General features: G+C 50.1%; 1 protein-coding gene across 7 annotated transcripts in view; it reads right to left on the reverse strand.

Annotated features, from left to right (window-relative positions):
• Positions 1 to 1,246: 1,246 nt before the first annotated feature.
• The window catches only part of nt5c2a (5'-nucleotidase, cytosolic IIa), a 48,241-nt gene continuing 25,156 nt past the window's right edge, over positions 1,247 to 24,331 (reverse strand). For all 7 annotated transcript variants that reach the window (XM_055647145.1, XM_055647146.1, XM_055647147.1 and 4 more), the window contains 15 exons: positions 18,371 to 18,488; positions 17,263 to 17,358; positions 15,518 to 15,609; positions 15,297 to 15,354; positions 13,572 to 13,665; positions 12,836 to 12,889; positions 12,450 to 12,533; positions 12,043 to 12,084; positions 11,010 to 11,117; positions 10,289 to 10,355; positions 9,565 to 9,735; positions 7,921 to 7,972; positions 7,661 to 7,721; positions 4,245 to 4,421; positions 1,247 to 3,452 (listed from right to left, as the gene is read on the reverse strand). In XM_055647145.1, coding sequence (XP_055503120.1) covers positions 3,219 to 3,452; positions 4,245 to 4,421; positions 7,661 to 7,721; positions 7,921 to 7,972; positions 9,565 to 9,735; positions 10,289 to 10,355; positions 11,010 to 11,117; positions 12,043 to 12,084; positions 12,450 to 12,533; positions 12,836 to 12,889; positions 13,572 to 13,665; positions 15,297 to 15,354; positions 15,518 to 15,609; positions 17,263 to 17,358; positions 18,371 to 18,488 — 1,508 coding nt within the window. In that variant the 3' untranslated portion in view covers positions 1,247 to 3,218. The remainder of the gene's footprint in view (positions 3,453 to 4,244; positions 4,422 to 7,660; positions 7,722 to 7,920; positions 7,973 to 9,564; positions 9,736 to 10,288; positions 10,356 to 11,009; positions 11,118 to 12,042; positions 12,085 to 12,449; positions 12,534 to 12,835; positions 12,890 to 13,571; positions 13,666 to 15,296; positions 15,355 to 15,517; positions 15,610 to 17,262; positions 17,359 to 18,370; positions 18,489 to 24,331) is intronic.

Raw genomic sequence — 24,331 nt, forward strand, 5'->3', positions numbered from 1 at the left:
TTTAAACTTTTTAATAATGGACTGTCAGTATATTGGATGCTTCTGTCCACAATACTCCCATCTCCTTTCATAAGGTGTTTATACTGAAAAATGACAAAAACATCCTGGGTATGGTTTACCTATGCGAGGGCTGGCTCTGGCGGCAGAGGCCTGGCAGTGTTGGGAAGAGAAGCAAGATTGTTCTGTCACAAAGGGTCAGGATTGAAGCTAGTGTGAAGAGGGTCAAGGGGTAGCATGGGGCCAACAGTTACAGACATTGCCCCACAGCCACCGTTGGCTCGGTTATTTGGGGATCTCTGTCTTGTGTTGTGAGATTGGCCTGCTACGTTTCCCAGTCTGTCCAGCCTTGCCCAGGTGTACTGCGTGTTACTGGTAATGGTTTGGATCCTGAGTGTTGGTTCCTCGGACCTCTGTCTGGGGTGTGGAGGGGGGCTGCAGCTGGGAAGCATGGATCAGTCAGCTGGATGTTCTGGTGTCTGTCAGTGTGAGAAAGAGTGGACAGTGAGGTCAAGGAAGGGGTTGGTGCTGGATGCATTGGCGGGTAAAGGTCAAGTAATGGAAAGTAAATGGTAGGATTCCATTCATAAAATACTCGTCTATATTTTACTGAACATGTCTTTTCTGAAGGTGCTTGACTAATGTTTATTGTACTAACCTGGTCCAGAACCAATCTCTTGCTTTCTAAGTATTCCCAACTAATGCAATTTTAAACCTGTTAATGTGACTTGCTGACTCAATGTCCGGCAGGAGGGTAAATCTTGTGCCCCTTCCGTCCGACACCTCTCTTGGTCTTGGCTAGGACTGAGCAAGCTTACTTTGGCCGAGGCAGGATGGGCAATGGTGTTCAGTTAAACTGCACTGTGCCATGCATGGGTGTGACACTCTGTTGTTCAGGACTGTGTGATGTTTAATGCCTTTCCCAACTGAACTCACACCGGTTCAATTCCAACTGTGTGTCAAATAGCTCCAAGTTAATGTGAACCTTTTGTACTGTGAGTGGCTAATGCCTTCACACTTTTACCACTCTTGTGCTTGTATTTATGTATAATATAAATGTTTTGTTTGTTATATTTTTGTATTACATGTACAATAATCCCATTTATGGCCGTGGTGAAAGTTTCGATTACTCAGGGTTGTAAATGTTTGGAGTTTGTACCTCACATTTATTCTGCCATCAATGCACCAGCTGCTGGGTTTCGTTGCTTCTCTTGCCTGAGTAGCAGGAGGTACTTTCTCAATCACACTGAACATTTCATATTTTATTTTACAAATAGAATCAGTTACATTTTTACAGTGGAAGAGAAAGTCTGAACAGACGACTTGCAGAAACCACACATGTTCAGTGCACAGTGCATGCAGTTCTGTTGCTCAGAACCGGAGCCTGAACGAATCTTCCTCCAGTTTGCTGTGAAGTGGTTCTCCTCTCTGCGCTGCTTGTTCACGTTATTGAATGTTTCGATACTGATGGACAAGGGCTGAAAACATGCTCACTCTGTCCACGTCGTCACTCAGCTCCACAGTGTCACTGGCCGTCCACCCTTGCTGCTGAACACAATTGGAAGAACATTCTCATAGAGAATTTCCTCGGTGAACGGCAGGCAAAGTACAGATGGCTGGAGGGATGCAAGCAGCTGTAACTTGACAACGTTATTTTCAAACATCTTTGAGTTGGGCCAAAATTAAAAGGCATGAGTGAAAGCTAGGGTGTTAAATCCACAGCACCTTTTCACATGGTAGATGGAGCCAGGCCCACACAAAAACACTGCCCTTTGAGGAAACACTGCAGTTAACCAGAATTCTAAACCTGGCTAAACCAATGTAAGTGGAGAGACCATCCCCACACATCTAATACCTCAGAAGACTCGAGGTTCTTGTGGGATCTGAACCCATCGAACTTGCTGAACTTTCATACTGACAGCATAGATGATTCAGAACTGGGGCCAGAGTTCACTTGTGATAGATCAGGAGAACTTATCACCGAATGTCAGAGTTTTGGAATTTAGATAGACCAAGCATCTATCTATGAGGAAATAGGAAATATAACCAGGCATAGGGAGCTTGATTGAAACATGTCCAGGATAAAACTACCCTCGGAGTGTATGACAGGATAAAGCACATCCTGCGATAGTTTCTCGTTTTATACAGGTCCAGGCTCTCAACTCCTTACTCTTCCCTGTAACAAATAGTCAAAGCTATACTGCTGGTGTGGAACAGCTGTCACACGGTCCTGTACCACCTTGCTCAAACAGTTCACACAGTGAACAGAAGGCAATGTAACTGCAGGTGGCAGGCAGGGTGAAGCTTCCCCGATACCATCCTGTCACACACTCTCAGGGTCACACACAGAATGAAGCTCCCTCTACACTGTGCCATCCCTCACTCCCAGGGATTGGGGTAGAGTGAACCCTCTATTCTACTATGCATGTTTACATTTCCTGCAGGAATTAAACGTTATATTAATGAAACCATCAATTCTATCCACGATTATTTTTTAATCCAAATGGGAACCAAACTGCACTGAAGACAAAATTGATTCTTTGGAGGTCCAGCCTGGCTTTCCAGTCCTGCTCCCAACCCAATTCCAGAGCAGACGCAAGAAATGCAGGAAGCAGCAGTTCCTCATCGTGTGGCCCCTAGGTGGATACTAGTTCCTGCTAACTTGCATAGTCACAAGGCATGATGTACACATGGCTGCAGTGAAGGAGGAGCCTGGCACACCGCGCGAGCCCTCTCTCCATTCGGGGTAAACACCCACTAGTTTGTGCTTTGATTCAAACAGATAGTTCAATATCTGATTTAAAACTGATACCCCGTAAACAAGCCACACAGATCCATGAACAGTTCAGGCCACTCAAGCGAGAGGCCTGTAACTGAGCATTTTCAACATACCCTGGGCTGTAATAAATCAATGGATAAGGCCAAAGTGTGCAGGCAATTCCTTCTCCGTTCTATACAATCACTCCACCATATCTATCAGCACACACTCAATGCAAACCTTTGACCTGTTATTGAAACATCTGTATATTGTCAAATCACTTAAAAAATGGAAAAAGTTAGCATCATTCAGCCATTATTTTCCAGCGTTAAAACACCGTTGTCCCTTTAAATCCCTCATATTTCACTACAATCACCATGAACCAGATCACCAACCATTACCCTGCAAGCCTCAGACTGTCAGTTCCGTGGGGTAGGAATCAGGGTAGAGGAGTTCACTGCCACTATTCTTCCTCTTCCTCATCGTCATCTTCATCGTGGCAGTGTGTGATTTCTTGAGGAGTTTGTGGGAAGAGGTTGGGAGGTTTGATCTCGCTGACGGACCGGGTCAGGTGATGCCATTTGAACTCGGTGTCTTTCATATCCACGGTGCTGGTCGAACGGTTGCGTGTTGCCATCGGAGACTCCCCATCATTAATATCAACGTGACTGTGCTCCACGGTCGACTCATGGGGCATCTAAAGGATGGAGAAGCACACGAGCAGAAGGGTGAGGTCCGAGGAATGGGAACAGGGAGCGTGGCAGAAACAAGAGTAGCTGTGCACAGGAGCAGGGTGTGGGAGGATGACCACAGAAAGACTGGACAGAGAGAGAGAGAGGTTGGAATTGTTCGGGCATAGTGTGCAACAGTGAGAGCAACATACAGCAGCAAGCAGAGGAACCAAAGCAAGAGGGGTGTTGACGAGCATTGGGGAAGACAGATGACTTGTTTGAATGCAAGGGGCTTTGCTGAATGATTTCTGCTCTACAGTTTGTTGGCTGTAGCAAAGATCAGGTGTGCACCCTGATTGCTGGCTGCAGACTCCACCTGGGAATATTAACCTGGGTGATGGGAGAGTGAACAGCAGCAGCCGAGACTAACAGGACAAATCACCGGGCAGGTTACCACAAGACGGCTCTCAACGCACACCATTAAACTCACAATCACCAAGAACCCCCGTGGCACCCAGAGTGTGTGAGGAGATCAGGGGCATACAGCATACATGTAGCAGCAAACGCCAGTGCCTGGCCCTGCCTCCTCTGGCTGTGGTTCACGTCTGTCCTAGGCGAGGGATACTGATGCAGCTCACCCAAGGCTCCAGCAGCTGTGGGATCACAGGCAGCATCATTACAGCACAACGCATGAGCAGGTTCAGTAAACTGGGGACAAAGGTACTGGACAGTACCTCAACGTAGAGAGGGCTTGACAGGGTAAGTCTGTGGCGCAATGAAGCAAGATGCCCACATTTCTGATCAGATAACATACTCACCAAGACATGGGCAGCACGAAAGAGGTAACTGAAGGGGTAGTACAGGAGGTTGATGAACGAGGCTGCGTAGAGATCGGCATAACGCATGACCTGGCTGGCGAAGAGAGTCTGTCGGGACCCACTGCGGAACAGGCTCCCCATCATCCCATAGCACATGTCCATGTCATGAGTGACTTTCTGCAGGGTGGTAGAATGCAGGAGGGACAATATTGTCAACAAGAATGGTTTCAACTTCCTCACTGTCATCTTATATTCCATTTAGATTGCAGAATATTGGCAATTAGAAAAATTCAACAGTCGTTCAGCCAGAGTAACCTGCTGCTGAGTTAAGGAAGTGGTAGCTTTGTATATGAGGGGCAAGAGGGTGCAGAATGTAGAACATGAGGGATTAAACCTCTTCACTATGCACAGAACGAGAACAGAATCACTTATTACATCGTGGGGCGAGCATCACTGAGGAACAGGAGCTTGTCTGCCAGTGGGAACCCTGCTGGGACGTGCAGCTGTCTCCAAATCCTCTTATTTACAATTATAAACCGTTTTAGCCAACAGGACAGGGTTGAAACAGATGGGCAGCTGGGTGGCAGATACAGTTCCATACAGAGGAATGAGCAAGTCATAATAGATAGGAGCACAATTAGGCCATTTGGCCCATCATGTTTACTCCACCATTCAATCATGGCTGATCTACTGTATCTCTCTCCTAACCCCATTTTCCTGCCTTCTCCCCATAACCCCTGACACCCGTACTAATCAAGAATCTAAGCCATTGATGGCCTCCACGGCCTTCTGTGGCAAATAATTCCACAGATTCACCACCCTCTGACTAAAGAAATTCCTCCTCATCTCCTTCCTAAAGGAATGTCCTTTAATTCTGCGGCTATGACCTCTAGTCCTAAATTCACCCACTAGTGGAAACATCCTCTCCACATCCACTCTATCCAAGCATTTCACTATTCGGTAAGTTTCAATGAGGTCCTCATCCTTCTAAACTCCAGCGAGTACATGTACAGTGCCGACAAACGCTCACCCACTCATTCCTGGAACCATTCTTGTAAACCTCTAGATCCTCTCCAGAGCCAGCACATCCTTCCTCAGATATGGTGCCCAAAATAGCTCACATTGCCCCAAATAGTAGCCTGACCAGTGCCTTATAGAGCCTTAACATTACATCCCTGTTTTGTATTCTAGTCCTCTTGAAATAAATGCTAGCATTACGCATGCTTCCTTACTACCGATTCGACTTGCAAATTAACTTTTTGGTAATCCTGCACCAGCACTCCCAAGTCCCTTTGCACCTCTGATTTCTGGATTCTCTCCCCATTTACAGAAAAAGCCTACGCCTTTATTCAGACTACCAAAATGCATGACTCCACACTTTACTAAGTCAAGTGAACTCAGTAATCTGTGTCTGAGGAACAGGAGGAGGGAACAACATATGGATTCACATCTATAAATGAACTGCAGCCGTACACGTCGTTGGTGAGACCACACTTGGAGTAACCATACAACAATTACAGCACGGTAACAAGCCATCTCGACCCTTCTAGTCCATGCCGAACACGTATTCTCCCCTAGTCCCATATACCTGCGCTCAGACCATAACCCTCCATTCCTTTCCCGTCCATATAATTATCCAATTTATTTTTAAATGATAAAAACGAACCTGCCTCAACCACCTTCACTGGAAGCTCATTCCAAACAGCTACCACTCTCTGAGTAAAGAAGTTTCCCCTCATGTTACCCCTAAACTTCTGTCCCTTAATTCTCAAGTCATGTCCCCTTGTTTGAATCTTCCCTACTCTCAGTGGGAAAAGCTTATCCACGTCAACTCTGTCTATCCCTCTCATCATTTTAAAGACCTCTATCAAGTCCCCCCCCTTAACCTTCTGCGCTCCAAAGAATAAAGCCCTAACTTGTTCAACCTTTCTCTGTAAGTTAGTTGCTGAAACCCAGGCAACATTCTAGTAAATCGCCTCTGTACTCTCTCTATTGTGTTGACATCCTTCCTATAATTAGGCGACCAAAATTGTACACCATACTCCAGAATTGGCCTCACCAATGCCTTGTACAATTGTAACATTACATCCCAACTTCTATACTCAATGCTCTGATTTATAAAGGCCAGCACACCAAAAGCTTTGTACTACGTGCAACTCTGGTCACCCAGCTGCAGGAAGGATGTCATTTAGTTGGAAAGTGCAAAAAAGATTCACCAGGGTTTACAGGTTTAAGTTTCAGGGAGAGGTTGGATAGATTCAGACTTTTTAATCTTTAGAATGTAGGAGGCTCAGGGGTGAGAGATTGCAACCTTCATATGGGTCCGCCCTGTTTCGATGAATGCAATCAACCCGGCGTGCACAATCAAATAAGATCAAATAGAACAAGTTGTCCTACAACTTTAGGCTGTGCACGCCATACGCAAGAAGAAGAAGGGTGACTTGATTTACGTGTACAAGATCAGGAGGGGCATGAATCAAGTGATTCATTACATTCTTCTTCCCCAGGGTAGAGGGTTCTAAAACTAAAGGGCATAGACTTAAGGTGAGGGGAGAGAGATTTAAGAGGGACCTCAGGGGCAAGATTTTCCACCCAAATGGTAGTTTGTATCAGGAACAGGCTGCCAGAAGATGCAATTATGACTTAAAAGACATTGGGCAGATAATATGGAAAGGAAGGGTTTAGAGAGATGTGGGCCAAATGCAAGCAAATGGACTAGTCTAGAATGCCAACTTGTTCAACAAGGGCCTGCTTCCAAGCTCTACACTCTATGCCTCCATGCAAAGAATTTACTAAACATTAATTGTGTTACACCAACACAATTGGGGGGATAGAGGACTGGAGAGGAGGAAAGCCAGGGTAGGGATTGATAACCCGCCAGGATCGAATCCTCCCATGGGGTCTGGAGCGCAGAAGGTTAAGGGGGACATGATAGAGGTCTTTAAAATGATGAGAGGGATAGACAGAGTTGATGTGGACAAGCTTTTCCCTTTGAGAATAGGGAAGATTCAAACAAGAGGACATGACTTCAGAATTAAGGGACAGAAGTTTAGGGGTAACATGAGGAGGAACTTCTTTACTCAGAGTGTGGTAGCGGTGTGGAATGAGCTTCCAGTGGAAGTGGTGGAGGCAGGTTCGATGGTATAATTTAAAAATAAATTGGATAGGCATATGGATGAGAAGGGAATGGAGGGTTATGGTATGAGTGCAGGCAGGTGGGACTATGGGAAAATAATTGTCCGGCACGGACTTGTAGAGCCGAGTTTGGCTGTTTCCGTGCTGTAATTGTTATGTGGGTCATAATGTCCTGAAAGAAATCCGATTATAATCACTGGTGATGGATACCTCACACACCCAAACCCTACAGAGGGGGAACCTTCCACAGAAGGTACAAGGTTAGCCCTGGCCTCACTCACCTTGATGCGTCTCTGAATGGCACTGATATCAGGCCTCTCGTTACTGCTGCTGTCCAGGTGCCTGAGGGAAATTATGTTTCAAAATGTTAAAACTTGCCGAATAACAGCAGGAAATGTGTCAGTACCGACAGAGGAATGCAGAAGATTCATTACAGTACAGAATAAAGAGAGGGTCGGACGTAATAATGAGCCAGTAACCAGTCCCGCACCTCACTAACGCTAGTTTAATTTACTCTTGCCCAGAACCTGTTCATACTCACTTGTAGAGTTCGGCCAGAAACACATCCAGACTCTGCAGTTCCTCAAAAAGGGCTGGAAGATAAAGGAGAGTCAGTGCTGGTTCACCAGGGACGCACGGCGCCAGGGGCAATGGAAGGGCTTTAGCCAACAGCAACCCGCGGCATTTAAAGTCAGCCAGCCATTTGGCCCATCTTGTCCACACCAGCCCCACACCAGAATTCAGGTCATTCTTCTTGCTGGTGGGCAGCACACTACCGCAACTCACATATCCACCGATTAACACTGTCGTTGGCGTCTCTGCCAGGGGAAATTCCTTCTGTTCACCGCGATCAGACCTCCCAATGACTTTACTTTCCTCAGTCACATCCTGACCGCTTCGATCCAGAATAACATCACCGGTTGAGTCTGTTCTCAAGCACTCGAAAACTGTCTGCACCCTCCCTGGTCCTGCCACTTCCTTACAGTAACAGGTAATCTACATACTGTATACTGCGGTTGCAGTCTACTTTGTATTTATACAGCCTCAGCACCTCCTCCTGTTTGTGTGCAGACAGTCCTAGACCAGGCATCACGCTACCACTTCAGCCAGTTCCTGCCGCCCTGAGGGGCCTGTGAATGTGTCTCTGCATTTCTGCTCTTCCTTTGTTCTGCATCCCCTCATCTCCACAATCCACCCCCCTCATTTCCTTTACCCATCTGAATTCCATTAGTATTTGTGAGCCATCCATATTTCCCCAGTTACTGGCAGCCATGCTGTGAGCATAATCCTCTCATAAGTTCATAGCTGATAGGAACAAAATTAGGCCATTAGGCCCATCAAGTTTACTCCGCCATTCAATCATGGATGATCTATCTCTCCCTCCTAACCCCATTCCTGCCTTCTCCTCATAACTTGACACCTGTACTAATCAAGAATCTATCTCTGCCTTAAATGTATACACTCTTTGCCTGAATTCCAGATTCACCACCCTCTGACTAAAGAAATTCCTCATCTCCTTCCTAAAAGAACGTCCTTTAATTCTGAGGCTATGACCTCTAGTCCTAGACTCTCCCACTAGTGGAAACATCCTCTCCACATCCACTCTATCCAAGCCTTTCACTATTCTGTATGTTTCAATAAGGTCCCCCCCCTCATTCTTCTAAACTCCAGGCACCTGACTTTGGTGCCTTCCCACACAGTGAGAAACTTTGATTTTGCTGTGTGGGGATGTTTTATGTTAAATTCTATAGTGCGTGTTCTATATTTTTTATTTTTTTTATTGTATGGCTATATGGGAATTTCATTTCACTGTGCCATCTGGCACATGTGACAATTAAATGTATCTTGAATCATGAATCATGAATCGTGAATGTACTGGACCAGTGGCGTCAAACGCATCACATGTTAAACTACTTATTCCTGGGATCATTCTTGTAAACCTCCTCTGGACCCTCTCCAGAGCCAGCACATCCTTCCTCAGATGTGGTGCCCAAAATTGTTCACAATATTTGCCGAGAGCCCCAGCCCTGTCACAACCACCCTGACTAATGCCCCTTTCCCCTGGATGCCCCGGGCTGGTCCTCCCACTCCCATTAGCCACAGACTAATGGGCTCAGGGGAGACTGTAGGGGGTGAACTGGGGACAGATAGCGGGCAGGTAGCGGGACTTTGCACAGGATCTTACTGCTCTTGTCTGTCCACACATGCAGCTCCTGTGCGAGTTCGGGGATGACCAAAAACGTCCTCCAGCCTTGCCGCTTCTTCGATTTCAGGATGTCACCGAAGATGTGGTCGCCAATGTAGAGAATGTCTTTGCCTTTCGTCCCCAACAAGTCCCCCATAATGTCCGATGATCCTGGAGAATCCCATGGCAATTAAAATCAGGTCGCCTTTCACCCCATTCAACAACATCACCAGCAGTGGCCCGGCTCATAGTGACCATTGCAAGCCCACAGCATCCTGCTGCCCCCTCCCCACGAGAGAGCAGTACCAGTGTCTCCCCCATCCACACGCACCCTGTGCCCTGTCCTCCCCACACCATCTGCTGCCCCCCTCCCCACCCACCCTGTGCTCCCATTACATCCTCTGCTCCCCCACCCCTCCGCAGACATTCTCCAACCCCTCATACCCTTGGCTCCACACACTCTCCCCCCCCCACCCCCCCAACCCACACCCCCTCTCCACCCCACCCCCTCTGCCCCCCCCCAGCCCCACTCTCTTTGCCCCCTCCCCCCCCCCCCCCCCCCCCCCCCCAGCAGCCCCCACTCTCTTTGCCTCCCAGCCCCACCAGGCTGCACTTCCAGGGAGAGATGATAGCGCTAACCTGGCCTTTTATCGCCAGCCCCCAGTGAGAGCCCCGGCAGCTCCCGGGGGCATGCGGACAGGCAGCGGATCAGTGGGACACTCACCTCCCGAGTACACTATGCCCTGCTGGAGAGGCCCCGTGTGTGTGCCGATCTTCAGGTGGCCAGTTGTCTGCTCAGGGAGGGAAGTGGAGACTGTATGAGTAGGCGTTTCCCAGACTCTCTGACCAATCCACCCCAGACCATCTCCCCCAACCCCACCCGTCCCCCCCCCCCCCCCCCCCTAAAAACGCCACCCACCACTCATCTCCCCCAAACCACCACAGCCGCCACGCTGCACTGCAGGCTGAGGGGCCCAACGCTGCTCCCCACACCTGGTTCCAGGTACATCTTCACTCACAGAGTGAAAGACCAGGCCCTTCTCAAGTCTGTCAGGCGATATAGGGTTTCTGGGGAATAAATGCGATCATATCAAACTCTACAGCTGACAACACCCACAGTGGGAAGAGGAACAAGAAGGTGGCGTGGGTACAATAACAACATTTAAAAGACATTTGACAGGTGCATGGATAGGATAGGTTTAGGGCGTTTGGGCCAAATGCATATAAATGGGATATGCTAAGATGAGGCATCTTGGTCGACATGGATGAGCTAGGCCGAAGGACCTGTGACGAGAGAGAGCAGGTCATGGAGTTTCCCTGGTTGGGAGGGAGCAGATGACGGAGCCTCCCCTGTATCCGCCACGTTCCACCCCTGCCCTCTGGTGCATGGGCAGACTGTGCCGCTCCTGCCCACACCACCCCAGCCTCGAGTTCCCGTCACACACCTTGTCCACCTGCCGCAGGACCGTCCCCTCGCTGAAGAAGAGTGGCTTCCGCGCGTCCACCACAACCAGGTCGAAGTACGACTGCCAGGGCCGGGGAGGGCTTCCAGGCTGTGGGGAAACAAGGGTAGAGGTGAGCACGGGGACTCCCCTCCCTAACAGAACCAGGCAGCGGCAGGCTCGCAGCCCACACTGGGGACAGGCAGCAGCATGGAGCCTCGGCACAGAGAGAGAGAGACGCAACAACCGTCCAACACTGACCACAGTGGTGGTGGAGGCTGGGCCACAGCCGGGCGGATAATTATGTGGGAGAAGGGGGGGCGGGAGTGTTTGCGTCCCTGGGGAGGGGCCGATGATGGGGCTGCTGGGGTTGAGAGGTGGCTGGAACTGAACTGACCCAGTGGGCTTCTGCAGCAGCTCAAACCAGTCACGGCACAGGGAGACTTTGGCGCAGTTCTGGTCGCCCCCATTGCAGGAAGGATGTGGAGAGGGTGCAGGGCAGTGCTTGAAGGTGAAAGGGGGAAGTTTGAAGGAGATGTGCAAGGAGGTTTATTTTATGGAGGATGGTGGGTGCCAGGAAGGCGCTGGCAGGGGTGATGGTGGAAACAGATATCGCTCTGCCCATCATCACTGCCCACAAGAACTGGGGAGTGCAGGAGAGAGATAGATTTTTTTGCCTTCCATCACAGCGAGGAGGAGATGCGCTGTGATGGGTGTCTGTGTAAATTGTGTTGTGTCTTGGGTCTTTTTTTTCATGTGTGTATGACTGCAGAAACAACATTTCATTTGAGCCTCTATGAGGTTCAAGTGACAAATAAATTGTATTGTGTATTGTGTAAGGAGCCGCACAGCATTTAACACATGCATCAGTGGACCAGAGCTGCAGCCCTTCACACTGGCACACGTTACAACTGATCATGGAAGGTGCCCCGTCCCCTCCCCCCTGATCCAGGAGTGGGAACAATGTCCACTGCCTAAACACCCACCACCGCCATGCCCTCCCAAACCCCCACCTCCCCTCCTGCCCTTAACCTACCTGTGGGCCGTGTCCAAAGTCAAACATGTAGGTCATGATCTTCTGTAAAACAAGGAGAGTCAGTCACTGGGACCAGGGCAACTGTGATCCCACCCCACACACCCTCCACCGCCCGATCCCCTTCCCTGATCCTGATCCAACCGACACCCTCTACCGCCCCAGGCACCCACCCCCAACCCTGATCCTGCCCCAGACCCCTCCTCCGATCATGATCCCCATCCCAGAACCCACCCCTTCCAGACCCCCCTGTCCAAACCCCCCCCCCCCCCCCCCCCGCCGCCGTCCTGATCCTTGTCCCAGACACCCTCCACCACCCTAGACACCCTTACCCGATCCTGATCCCACCTCCCAGCCCCGTCCCCTCCCCCGTTGGCACCCCACCCTCGGGGCCCACAGCCCGCTCTCACGTTGGTGTACTTGTAGTCGCTGTTGGTGACCAGGAACACTTTGCCAATTTCATTCATCCGACTCAGCAGCAGCGGCAGTTTGGGCTGAAACATGGGAAGCTCAGGCTCAGACAGCATGGCATCACCCCGTCCCACACCCACCCCGTCCGTTCAATTCCACACCTTCCGCCCCGTCCCACACCCACCGTCCGCCCAGAGCACATTATGCCCTAACTGCGAGGTCTGTGCAAGGTCCGACTCCCATCGTGGGCTCTGCTCTCGGTCCACGGACAATAACCAGGACAGGCCACTGCTACAGTCTCACCCCTCCCTCCCTCCCTAGTGCAGACAGCCCAGAGCCACTGGGGCCAACCCACAGTTAACCAGACCAGGGAAAACACATTTACCTCTTTAACAACATAGGTCTCCAGGTTTTCCAAAGTCTTCTCTTTCAAAGAACCCTAATAACAAAACAAGAGAATCAGAGAGCAGCTTCTGACTGCAGCCTGCCACCTCCAGACCAGGTCAACCCCCGTACAGGGAGCAGAGTATAAAACCACCGTAACTTTCACCACACAGTAATACCTCCGCTGTAAGGATGGAGCTGAACTGATGCTGCAAATATCGCGCTGTTCTCTATATCCCTGCAGCAATTGCTCACAGTTCTGCATGCCTGAACATTAATCTATGGGAGGCTTTTACCGTGTACATTGACATGGGTAGAAGAAGAGCAAACTGACATGGTGATGAGAGAGAGACAGGGAGCGTGGATGTCAGGTTGATGCACCACGAGACTAGTTCACTGTCCTGTCCAGGGTGCCAGGAGCCAGTCTGTGCTCATTCCCACACTGCTGTGTGTGGGCTGCCCAACACCAACTGCACCAGGTCCTCACCTGCCCAGAGTATGAAGGCACTTTGTTCACTTAACAGTGCAAAACTCTGAGGCCACAGAGTACTGGAGTAACTCAACAGGTCAGAGTGTATCTCTAGAGGACATGGAAAGTTGTGAGGTTGTGCAAAGGCCACAAGGTGAATGGGATTCTTTCCTTTCAAGGTTCTCCATTTAAACCCTGAGTGCAGAGCCGAGCCGATGCTCGCTGGCCTAGCTGGGAGGAGTAGGAGTGAGCAGTGTTGGAGTGGTACCTTGTAGTGGACCCAGTCCACAGCATCACGCACGTCCTGGAACATACTCTTGAAGGACATGAAGAGATCGCCATCCTTGAAGCCGGTCTCACAGCTGTGGGGAAAGGCAAGTGGTGAAATCACCCACAGCACCAACACATTCACTGCTGGTTCTGGCACAGGCAGAGAGAGACACACCTTAGCACCAACTGTGGGCTCAGTGCCGTGGGATCTCTCCCACCCAAACTGGGTGAAACTCCAAAACATCAATCCCATCATAATCAACAAAGAAACCCTCTCTACCACCCATTGCCCAGCAATCTCAACAACCCAATGCCAGGTGCACCAGCCCACAGGAGACACAGCTCAGAACATCACATGCTCTCTGCCGCTTATGCCAAAGCTCAGGGAACAGTGACGGGTAATGTCCATTGCAAGTAGTCTCTCAGCCTCCCACTCCCATGTTTCTCAGTGGGCCAAGGGAAGGGAAAGTGAGCGGTGCGGACCCTTTATGAATCATGATTACAGAGCCCAAAGAACCCCGCATCAGGCCATACACAGCTGCCCTGCTGACAAACACACAGCATGCAATGGAGCTTTGCTTCTGTTCTCCCGATCATAACCATTGGCCACAAGGACCAACGCGCCTGGGAGGTGTGTAGGTGGATGGCACTCCATGAGCAGATGGATAAACATTTGTCAGAAACTGAGGGACCAGGAACAACCCTTCCCTGTCCCTGCAGTTCCGGATGCACTGGGAAGAGGCAGAGTGAGAACTGCAATATTATGTACCTAGCATTGTGTTATTCATTTATTATATTGTACATTGATATGTGTGTCATTGATTAATAGGCCTGCACCAAGGAAGAACTTTATTATTCTGTTGCCGGTACAAGAGTCTCGACACAAAATGTCACCCGTTCCTTCTCTCCAGAGATGCTGTCTGTTCCATTGCGTGTCTATCTTTGGTGACTATAAAACACTCTTGATTCTGTGATAGGAAGGATTTGGAGGTAAGCAAATGGGACTTGCCCAGTAGGACAACTTGTTTGGCAAGTTGGGCAGAAGGGCTTGTTTCAGTGGTGAATTCTGGCATCCTTGGGCTTTGCTCACTTACTCCCAAGGACCAGGGTGTGAATGTGGATGGATCGTACGAGAGATGGTACCCGTACTTTGGGTGGTGAATCTGTGGAATTCTTTGCCACAGAAAGGTGTGGAGGCCAATTCAATGGATATTTTTAAAGCAGAGATAGATAGATTCTTGATTAATTTCGTGTGTCAGGGGATATGTGGAGAAGGCAGGAGAATGGAGTTAGGAGGGAGAGATAGATCAGCCATGATTGAATGGTGGAGTAGACTTGATACGCCGAATGGCAATGGCGTGGAATTCACTGCCTCAGAAGGCGGTGTAGGTCGGTTCTCTGGATACTTTCAAGAGAGAGCTAGATAGGGCTCTTAAAGACAGCAGAGTCAGGGGATATGGGGAGAAGGAAGGAAAGGGGTACTGATTGGGGATGATCACATTGAATGGCGGTGCTGGCTCGAAGGTCCGAATGGCTTACCCCTACACCCATTGTCTATTGTATTGCCTAATTCTGCTCCTATTGCTTATGACATTATGACTTTGTTATACACTGATCATCAATGGGATGCCATTTACTGGTGGATCGAACCAGAGTGATGAGAGATGGGAAATTCCAGGGAGCTGAGCTCCCAGCACCGTGTCTGCCCAAGCCCTTCACTTACCTTGTGTACCGGGGGCAATTGGTGAAAAAGTCAACCAGGCAGGCAAACAGGTAGGTCTCTGCAAAGGAAGGATACCAGAACCTAGTCAGAAATCCCCAAATCATACACAACAGATCCCCCAGTTACACGACCTTCCTTTCCTCCATCCCTCCCTCCCTGGGACCCTGGAGCACATCCTCTCCCTCAGCTCATCCCCTACACATCAGACCTGAGCTCCATACCGGGGAGATTGAAGAGAGTGTTGAGGATGTGGAACCGCTCCGTGTCATCCCGCTGGATAAACTTGTTGGGGTATTGCTCTCTTATTTCTGGCCTGCACAAAACACAAAGCTGCCGTGACACCCTCCCTTCAACAGTGCAAGTAACTCCTCAACCCCCCACCCCCACCACCTTCCAAAATGACACTTCCCACCCAACCCAACAGCTCTGCCCCTGCCTCCTGGAAGGTGCAAGTAACTACTCATCCACACTTCGTCTCCCTGACCCCCTCCACCACCACCACCAGCATCAAACCTCCTATCCCCATACGCCAGCTCTCCGCCCACCCACTGACTTTACCCTTGACCTCCCCACCCCACTCCAACCAACTCCCTCCAGCACCAACAGCCCTGCTTTGGCACCCACTACCCACCCTGCACAAAAGTGCTGCAACACGCCCCCACTCACAATGCACCCCCACCTCACAACCGCTCACACTACTACCCCGACTCTCCCCATCCCCTCCTTCCCAAGTGAGTTTGTGTGGAGGGCTGGCAACGTAGGGATTATCGAGTGTGGAGGAGGGAAGGCCTGTAGCAAGGGCGGGGGAGAGTCACGGGTCATCAAGTGTGGAGGGAGGAAGGGGGTCAGAAGCGAGGGATCATTGAGTGTGGAGGGAGGGAGGGACTGGGAGTGGGGAGTAGCATTGAATATGGAGCGGGGGGCCGGGAGCGAGGGGAACTGCATCCACTGGCAAAGCCGCTCTTCCCATCAGGTGTGAAGCCTGAATTCTGTGCCGTTAGCTTGTATAATAATAATAATAATACATTTTATTTATGGGCGCCTTTCAAGAGTCTCAAGGACACCTTACAAAAATTTAGCAGGTAGAGGAAAAACATGTAAGGGGAATGAAATAAATAGTAGAGACATGACTAGTACACAAAGTAAATACAGAATTCAATACAAAACACAGTATGAGGCAATTAATGCACAGATGAAAAGGGACGGCACATGGGGCTAAGGATAGGCAGAGGTGAAGAGATGGGTCTTGAGGCGGGACTGGAAGATGGTGAGGGACACGGAATTGCGGATCAGTTGGGGGAGGGAGTTCCAGAGCCTGGGAGCTGCCCTGGAGAAGGCTCTGTCCCCAAAACTGTGGAGGTTGGACTTGTAGATGGAGAGGAGACCAGCTGATGTGGATCTGAGGGACCGTGAGGGTTGGTAGTGGGAGAGGAGTTCAGTGAGATATGGGGGGGCCAGATGGTGAAGGGCTTTGTAGGTGAGGATCAGGATTTTGTAGGTGATCCGGTGGGAGATGGGAAGCCAGTGAAGTTGTTCGAGGACTGGTGTGATGTGATGCCAGGATTTGGTGTGGGTGATGAGTCGGGCGGCTGCGTTCTGGACCAGTTGGAGTCGGTTGATGTAGGTGGAGCTGATGCCAAGGAGAAGTGAATTGCAATAGTCCAGTTGGGAGGAGATGAAGGCATGGATAAGTCTTTCAGCAAAGGGCCGGTATGAGAGAGGGTCTGATGTTGCGGAGATGAAAGAAGGAGGTTTTAATGACATGGCGGATGTGAGGCTCAAGGGAGAGGGTGGAATCAAAGATCACGCCAAGGTTGCGGGCCTGGGGAGATGGGGAGACAGTGGTGCCATCGATGGTGAGAGTGGGGTTATTGATTTTGCTGAGTGTGGGTGAGTGTATATTAGGGATATTTCACATTTTGGCTGTGCACTAACAAATAAGAAGCAGCAGAGACTCCTCACTGACCCTCTCATGAAGTTGAAGCCATGGGCACACACCAGGATATTTCCATAGGCATCCACCTTCAGCAGGTTCCCATGTGACGTGTCAAAAATCAGGCCTCTGATCAAAAACACAAGAATGTATTTCAATATTCACAGAAACATAACCAGCAAACCTGGCACCACCCACCACCAGAAATCAAGGCTCCCATAACCACTGTTTCTCATTCAACACAAACTCCATTTGGTCGGGCTCAGCTCTGATAATTTCGGGTCGTCTCACCACGGGAAGGGTGCGAGTGTGCTGGAGAGGATGCAGAGGAGATTCACCTGGTGGCACCCACATTGAAACAGGTCTGTTACCTGGAGAGCCTGGAGTCTGCCTTCCCTGGAGCAGAGAAAGTCGAGGGCGGACGGGACAGAAGTGTACAAAATCATGAAAGGCATAGATATGGCAGAGAAACCTTTCCTCATAACAGATGTACCTCGGCCGAGGGAGTAGTGGAGGCAGAGATATTCACATTTCAGGATCTGGACGTTACCTGCATGAGTAAACTTTACATAACTTTATTACCTTGATATTTCCTGCATGAGTAAACTTTATACGAGTTAACTTTATTACCTGCACCAAATGTGGTAAAAAATAACCAGGAATAGTGTTGCCTTCTGCCAAACCAACCGACTGCTGTTGTGGGAAGAGAAGCTCAGCTGCCATACCGAGTCATTGGCACACCCGGGGAAGTCAGTGTGAGAGAATGGGTCGTTTAACGGGACTACGGGAGACAGAATTGAACCGAGGAATGCAGCCGGAGCATGCTGCGGAGGTGCAGGGCTACAGTTTGCAATGGGTGGGAGGACTCGGGGTGGCACGCTCAGCCCCAGTACAGCTGCATCCCTCCTGGATGTAAAACTGAGGAGACCTGCATCAGCGTCCCTTCAAACACTGCATTAACTCCTGCACCGATCTGCAGGTGGCCACTACTACTAGGCTCACATGCAGCCCTGTGACCATCAATGCCCAGTTATCACCAAGCTGCACACAGCCTACGGCTCGCTGAAGCACTTCCCCCTGCTGCCATCCAGCACCCTAGCTCTGGCTCTTGGCTCACGGCCGTTTCTCCACGTGGTCCTACCTGGTGGGGAACATAGGGTCATAGACGAAGCTGCCCAGTTCCTGTGGGTACCCAATGGAGATCAAATGTTCGACAGTCAGCTCAAAGCCCAGAGACTCGTATTCAGGAGACTTGTACACTGCAAAAAGAAAAGAGGTAATGGTCAAGATGCATCCAACCACAGCTCGGGATCAAAACACAAAGCACTGCAGGAACTCAGCAGGTCAGGCAGCATCTGTGATGGGAATGGGCAGACGATGTTTTGGGATGGGACCCTACTGCAGGCGGATAGCATCCTGAGGAAACTAATATTGAATCTATGACAAAGGCTCAATAGAACTTTATTACCAACAAATGCTCAAAATGTCTGAAGAATGGACCCAACCCAAAACGTTATCTGTCCATTCCCTCCACAGATGCTGCTTGACCTGCTGAGTTCCTCCACCACTGTATGTTTCGCTGAAGATTCCAGCATCTGCAGTCTGTCCTACCAACAGCCTGCAAGCCCTGGATATACAAATCATTGGGTGAAGTGCAGTTACAATCGCATAATGTGACACACTCCTCCCAGGCTGCTGCATGTAACTTGTGACAGCCAGCATTAAACTTAGACTGGGACGATGGGGGTGGAAAGGAGCAATCTGGGACTCCCAGAATCTGGAAGCACCCATACCACACGCAATAGTCAGTAAGTGTAATGCTGATCACATTGAGCCTGTATTTATAGGCAGTTTCTGGAGAAACCAAGAGTGAACCAGTGAGAGGCTCAATAGCATATGGACAATAAAGAAAATAACAGCACAGTAGCATTCATTGCTCTCCCAGATTGGGTGCTTCTCATTGTGGGAATGAATTTGAAAAAACTTGGGCAAGAAGGATTGCGTCTGAACATAATTGTCCAAAATGCTCTCGATTCAGGAACAGATCCTTCAGATTGGAACACGACACGCTCTTAAAAATAGCGGAGTCTGGGGATCTGGGGAGAAGGCAGGAACAGGGTACTGATTGGGGATAATCAGCCATGATCACATTGAATGGCGGTGCTGGCTCGAAGGGCCAAATGGCCTACTCCTGCACCTCTCGTCTATTGTCTATTGACACACATTGGTAAACCACTAAAGGTGGAAGAGGAAACAAGAACAGCGAATGAGAGACCAGTTGTCAGGGAGTTTAGGATTAACAACAGATGCCAAGAAATTGAACCACATCTCTGGTGTGTCAAACATATGGGGGTTTACATTAATTCCTAAACAGGTCTGCTGAAAACTAAACATCGCAAAATCTCTGTCAGGGCCCTAGCTATCTAGATCAGTTACTAGGAAATGCAACATACTAAATATAATACTTTGTACCTTGTGCCTTCTGAAGGTTCCACCAGGGACTATACTGGAAGTGTGACAATTTTATACTGGGCAATATTTTTTTACATTTATCACGCCAATTAACCTTCAAGCCTGTACTCCTTTGGAATGTGGGAGGAAACCGAAGATAATAGACAATATGTGCAGTAGGCCGTTCGGCCCTTCGAGCCAGCGATCTCGGAGAAAACCCACGCAGGTCACGGGAAGAATGTACAAACTCCGTACATACAGCGCCCAGGGGCGGGATCGAACCCGGGTCTCCGGCGCTGCATTTTGCTGTAAGGCAGCAACTCTACAGCTGCGCCACCGTGCCTGGTGTCTCTTCCCAACAGTGGGAGGGAACGCTGGCCCATTCAGTGCAGGACCCTGGGCAAGAAGTCTGGCAACCAGGAGACAGAGGGCTGGTGCAGTGGCACCATCTGTGCCCATGTGGGAGGGGCACTAATTCTCCTGTAATGTTGCCGAGGGGCAGCATGTGGACGAGAGGGCGAACCCTGTTGCTTGGAGGTCACCAGAGGTTAGGGTGTGGGCGCAGAGGGGGAAACACTGCAGCAAGCTGAGTGTTTGGCGGGGAACAACTCTAGGGCCTGACCCTTGGAGGTCATCATAATGCAGGGAGCTATGACAGAGAGGAAAGTTCTGCAGCAAGTCATGGTTCGCGGTTGGTAGTTTGGTGGGGTCCAGCACCAGGGAGCAGGCAGACAATCCAAGGCTTGTACGAATGGGCTCCCCTAGTTGTCTGAAGAGGTGTGATCTTCACTGAAACTCCAGCAATGAAAGCCTCCTGTTGCAGCTACCCCCTTCTCCCCTCTACCCCCCCAATATCTATTCCCCAGGCCTCTGCCTTGCACGTGGAGATAGATGGCCTTGTACAGTTCTAAGATGTCTGTGCCTTCCAGAAGCTTCTCTCTCCTCACTTCCCCTCAGGCAGAATCAGCCACGTTGCTGTCAATGTGTTCTCTCCGTTCCTGCTCTCAGCTTTCCCCTGCTCCCTGTTGTGGAGTTTGTTTACAAGCATGCTGGTGGCAACCGTCCCACTGGTTCCCACACGGCCTGGACACAGCTGCAAATGTGTGTACAACTCCACACGGTGAGCCCCCGGACACGGTGGAGAGGCAAAGCTCCCTCCAGCAACAGCTGAGCCAGGAGAGTTGTTCAACAGAGAAAGTACTTAGCAGAGGCATGTAGATGGTGCACGGGGGAAGGCTTACGGCATGCTTGCCCCTTCATCAGCCAGGGCACTGGGTACAAAGTGCTGGAGTAACTCAGCAGCTCAGGCTGCATCTCTGGAGAACATGAATAGGTAACATTTCAGGTCAAGACCCTACTTCAGACTGATTGAGGTGGGGGCGTGGAGAAGCTGGAAGGGGGGGGGGCAGGTCAAAGCCTGGCAAGTGATTGGTGGATACAGGTGATGGGGATTTTGATAGGCGGATGGTTGGACAAAAGTCTTAAATAAAAAGCCAAAAGGTGTGAGATTGGGGTAAAAGATGTGTAATTTGTGAAACCAGAGGAAGAAAGAGAGGTGGGAGGAGGGTGTCTGGGAGGGGCACAGCAATGAATAGGGGGAAGGGGAATAATGGGGTTGTATGTGGGTTAGTTACCCAAAATTGGAGAATTCAACATTCGTAGCAATGGGTTGTGCGCTACCCAAGTGGATTATGAGGCGCTGTTGCTCCAATCTGTGTGTGGCCTCACTCTGGCAATGGAGGAGGTCCAGGTCCTTATGTAAAATGGGAAGGGCAGTTAAAATGGTTAGCAACTGGGAGGTTCGGCAGACCTTGGCTGACAAGTGCCAGTGTTCATCGAAACGGTCGTCGAGTCTACGCTTGGTCTCGCCAATGTACAGGAGCCCACATCGGGAACACCGGATGCAGTAGATGAGGTGCACATGAACCTCTGTCTCACCTGCAGGGACTGCTGAAGGCACTGCATGGGTACGGGGATGGAGGTATAGAAACAGGTGTTACATCACCTGCGGTTGCAGGGGGCGTACCTGGGGAGGGGCGGTATCAGTGAGAAGGAATGAGTGAACCAAGGAGTTGCGGAGAAGGTGTTCTCTGTGGAAAAACGGGTGGTGATGGGAAGATGAAACTGGTGATGGGATCACGTTAGGGGTGACAGTCGGATGGGAGGTGGCGTAATCCAGATAACTGTGGCAGTCAGTGGGTTTCTACTAGACGACAGTCCATGATCTGTCCCCTGTGATAGAGATAGTCATGTTACAGATGTGGGAATCATTGGTTAGGCAGCATCTGGTGTACTGTGAGCAATTCTGGTCGTCACACCACAAGAAACATGTAATTTATCTAGAGGGTGCAGAAAATCGGAGCATGCCCAATGTCGAGGGAAAGGTGCAAATCCCAGTACGAACAACAGAGGAAAACGTGCAAGTCTCAGCTGGCTCAACACGGTGGGAAATGTGCAAATCCCAGCAGGCTCGATATTGAGGGAAACATGCAAATCCCAGCAGGCTTGACATTGAGGGAAACGTGCAAATGCCAGCAGGCTCACCACAGAGAGAGTTGTGCGAATCCCAGCACACGCCACAGAGGGGAACGTGCAAATCCTGACACTGAAGGGAAGGTACAAATCCAAGCACTCTGCACACTGAGGGAAATGCGCAAATCCCAGCAGGCACAGCAGTGTGGCAAACATGCAAATAAGTCACACTCAGCATTGTGGGAAACCTGTAAATACAGGTATAACGTGTGAAAAGTAGGGGTGTATTATGCGACCATCGGTATACTCTATGGCAGGGGCGTGATGGGAACCCTGCACACACCAACACCAGGGTTGGGCCCATGCCAACACCAACCACTCTGGGCGAGTGGCCAATGCCAGCCAGAACTGGATGTCCTCGGGGTGAATGGCATTGAACAAGAAGCAGGCAGCCATTGCAGTCGCCAACACGTGGAGCTCCACAATCTCTGTGACCACCTCCCAATGTCCGCTCCCTCCCCCCGCCGGGCAGCCGCTTCATTCTCCATGCACAAGCACGGCGTCAGAAACCGATACCTCCATTCTCGTCTCAACACTAGAGGAGATCTGTGCCTCAGATTTAAAGTCAGAGCGGCAGGAAGCCGTTGCAGGTCCCGAGAGACTGGGCCAGCATAACAGTTCACCAACAGCATCTGCTGGCAACACAACGTTAACAGCCATCTGGTTCTCCCACCCTCTCACACTACTCCAAATGCAGCCCGACCAAAGATTTATAAAGCTGCACATAACTTCCTGACTCTTACACTCAATGCCCCAATCTTCATAGGTTGCAGCATTGTGTCAGGAAGTCTTGTTGCATAAAACTTTGATTAGGCTGCAATTGGAGTATTGCTTGCAGTGCTGGTTGCCCCATTACAGGAAGGATGTGGAGGCTTTGCAGAGGCTGCGGAAGATGTATACGAGAATTCTACCTGGGTTAGAAGGTATTCGCTATAAGGAGTTTAAGAGGGAGTTAGATGTGGCCCTTGTGGCTAAGGGGATCAGGGGGTATGGAGAGAAGGCAGGTACGGGATACTGAGTTGGATGATCAGCCATGATCATATTGAATGGCGGTGCAGGCTCGAAGGGCCGAATGGCCTACTCCTGCACCTAATTTCTATGTTTCTATGTTTCTAGGAGGGGTGGGATAATCTTGGATTTTTAACTCAAGCAACAGAGGCTGAAAGGAGACCTTAAGGTGGTTTATAAAATTATCAAAGGCATAGATAGGGTAGATAGTCGGAACCTTTTCCAAGGGTGGATATGTTAGATACTATAGGGCATAGCTTTAAGGTCAGAATGGAAATGTATAAAGGAGATGTACAGGGCAAGTTTTTTTAACATGTGGCGAGTGCCTGGAATACACGTCCAGGGGTGGTGCAGAAAGCAGAAATTCTCGTGATGTTTAAGAGCTTTGAAATAGACACATGGATATGCAGGGAGTGCAGAGCAGGCGGAGGAGATTACTTCCATTTTACTTCCTATTCAGCACAGATATTTTGTGTTGAAGGGCTGGTTCTACATTTTATTTACTGTTTCCTTGGCCATGATGAAACAGTGCCATGGTCCAGGACAGACCCAGAGCCCTCGGCAAGCAGTTCCTCCAGCCCCTCTCATCCCCAAACATCTGTGCAGAGGAGAACTACTTCAGGCCTACAGCTCCCCCATTGACTGGCTGTGACCCCCAGCAGCAGCTGAGGGGCAGGTTGCTCCTCCAGGTACATACGGCTGCCCAATGCAACCAGACGATAGAAAGCCACAGGTTCTTGTCGAACGTCCTTGCACACAGCTCTAGACCACAGCTAAACATCAGCCTGTGGTCTGACAGCTTAGGCCAGGCTGCAGAAGAGGGTGGCGTCTACCCCCACAGTGAAACACCTCCTCTGGCCCACCGCCGGGTATCCCCTCACTCAGATTGTTCCAACAGATCACACCCTCAGTCTCCACCTGGGTAGCTAACCCATCATGTACCTCAGTCTGGAGTCTGTACCGTCCTTCCAAGACAGTTTAACCGACATTGTAAGGATGCTGAACACTGGAACAAATGCCCAGAACATCCAACTCCAAACAGTCCCAACTCATCACCATCTCCACGTAGACCAACACTCCCCCTACTCGCCAGAACAACGGCCCACTCTCT

This window comes from Leucoraja erinacea, chromosome 15 (assembly GCF_028641065.1).
Source record: "Leucoraja erinacea ecotype New England chromosome 15, Leri_hhj_1, whole genome shotgun sequence".
Classification (NCBI taxonomy): Eukaryota; Metazoa; Chordata; class Chondrichthyes; order Rajiformes; family Rajidae; genus Leucoraja; species Leucoraja erinaceus.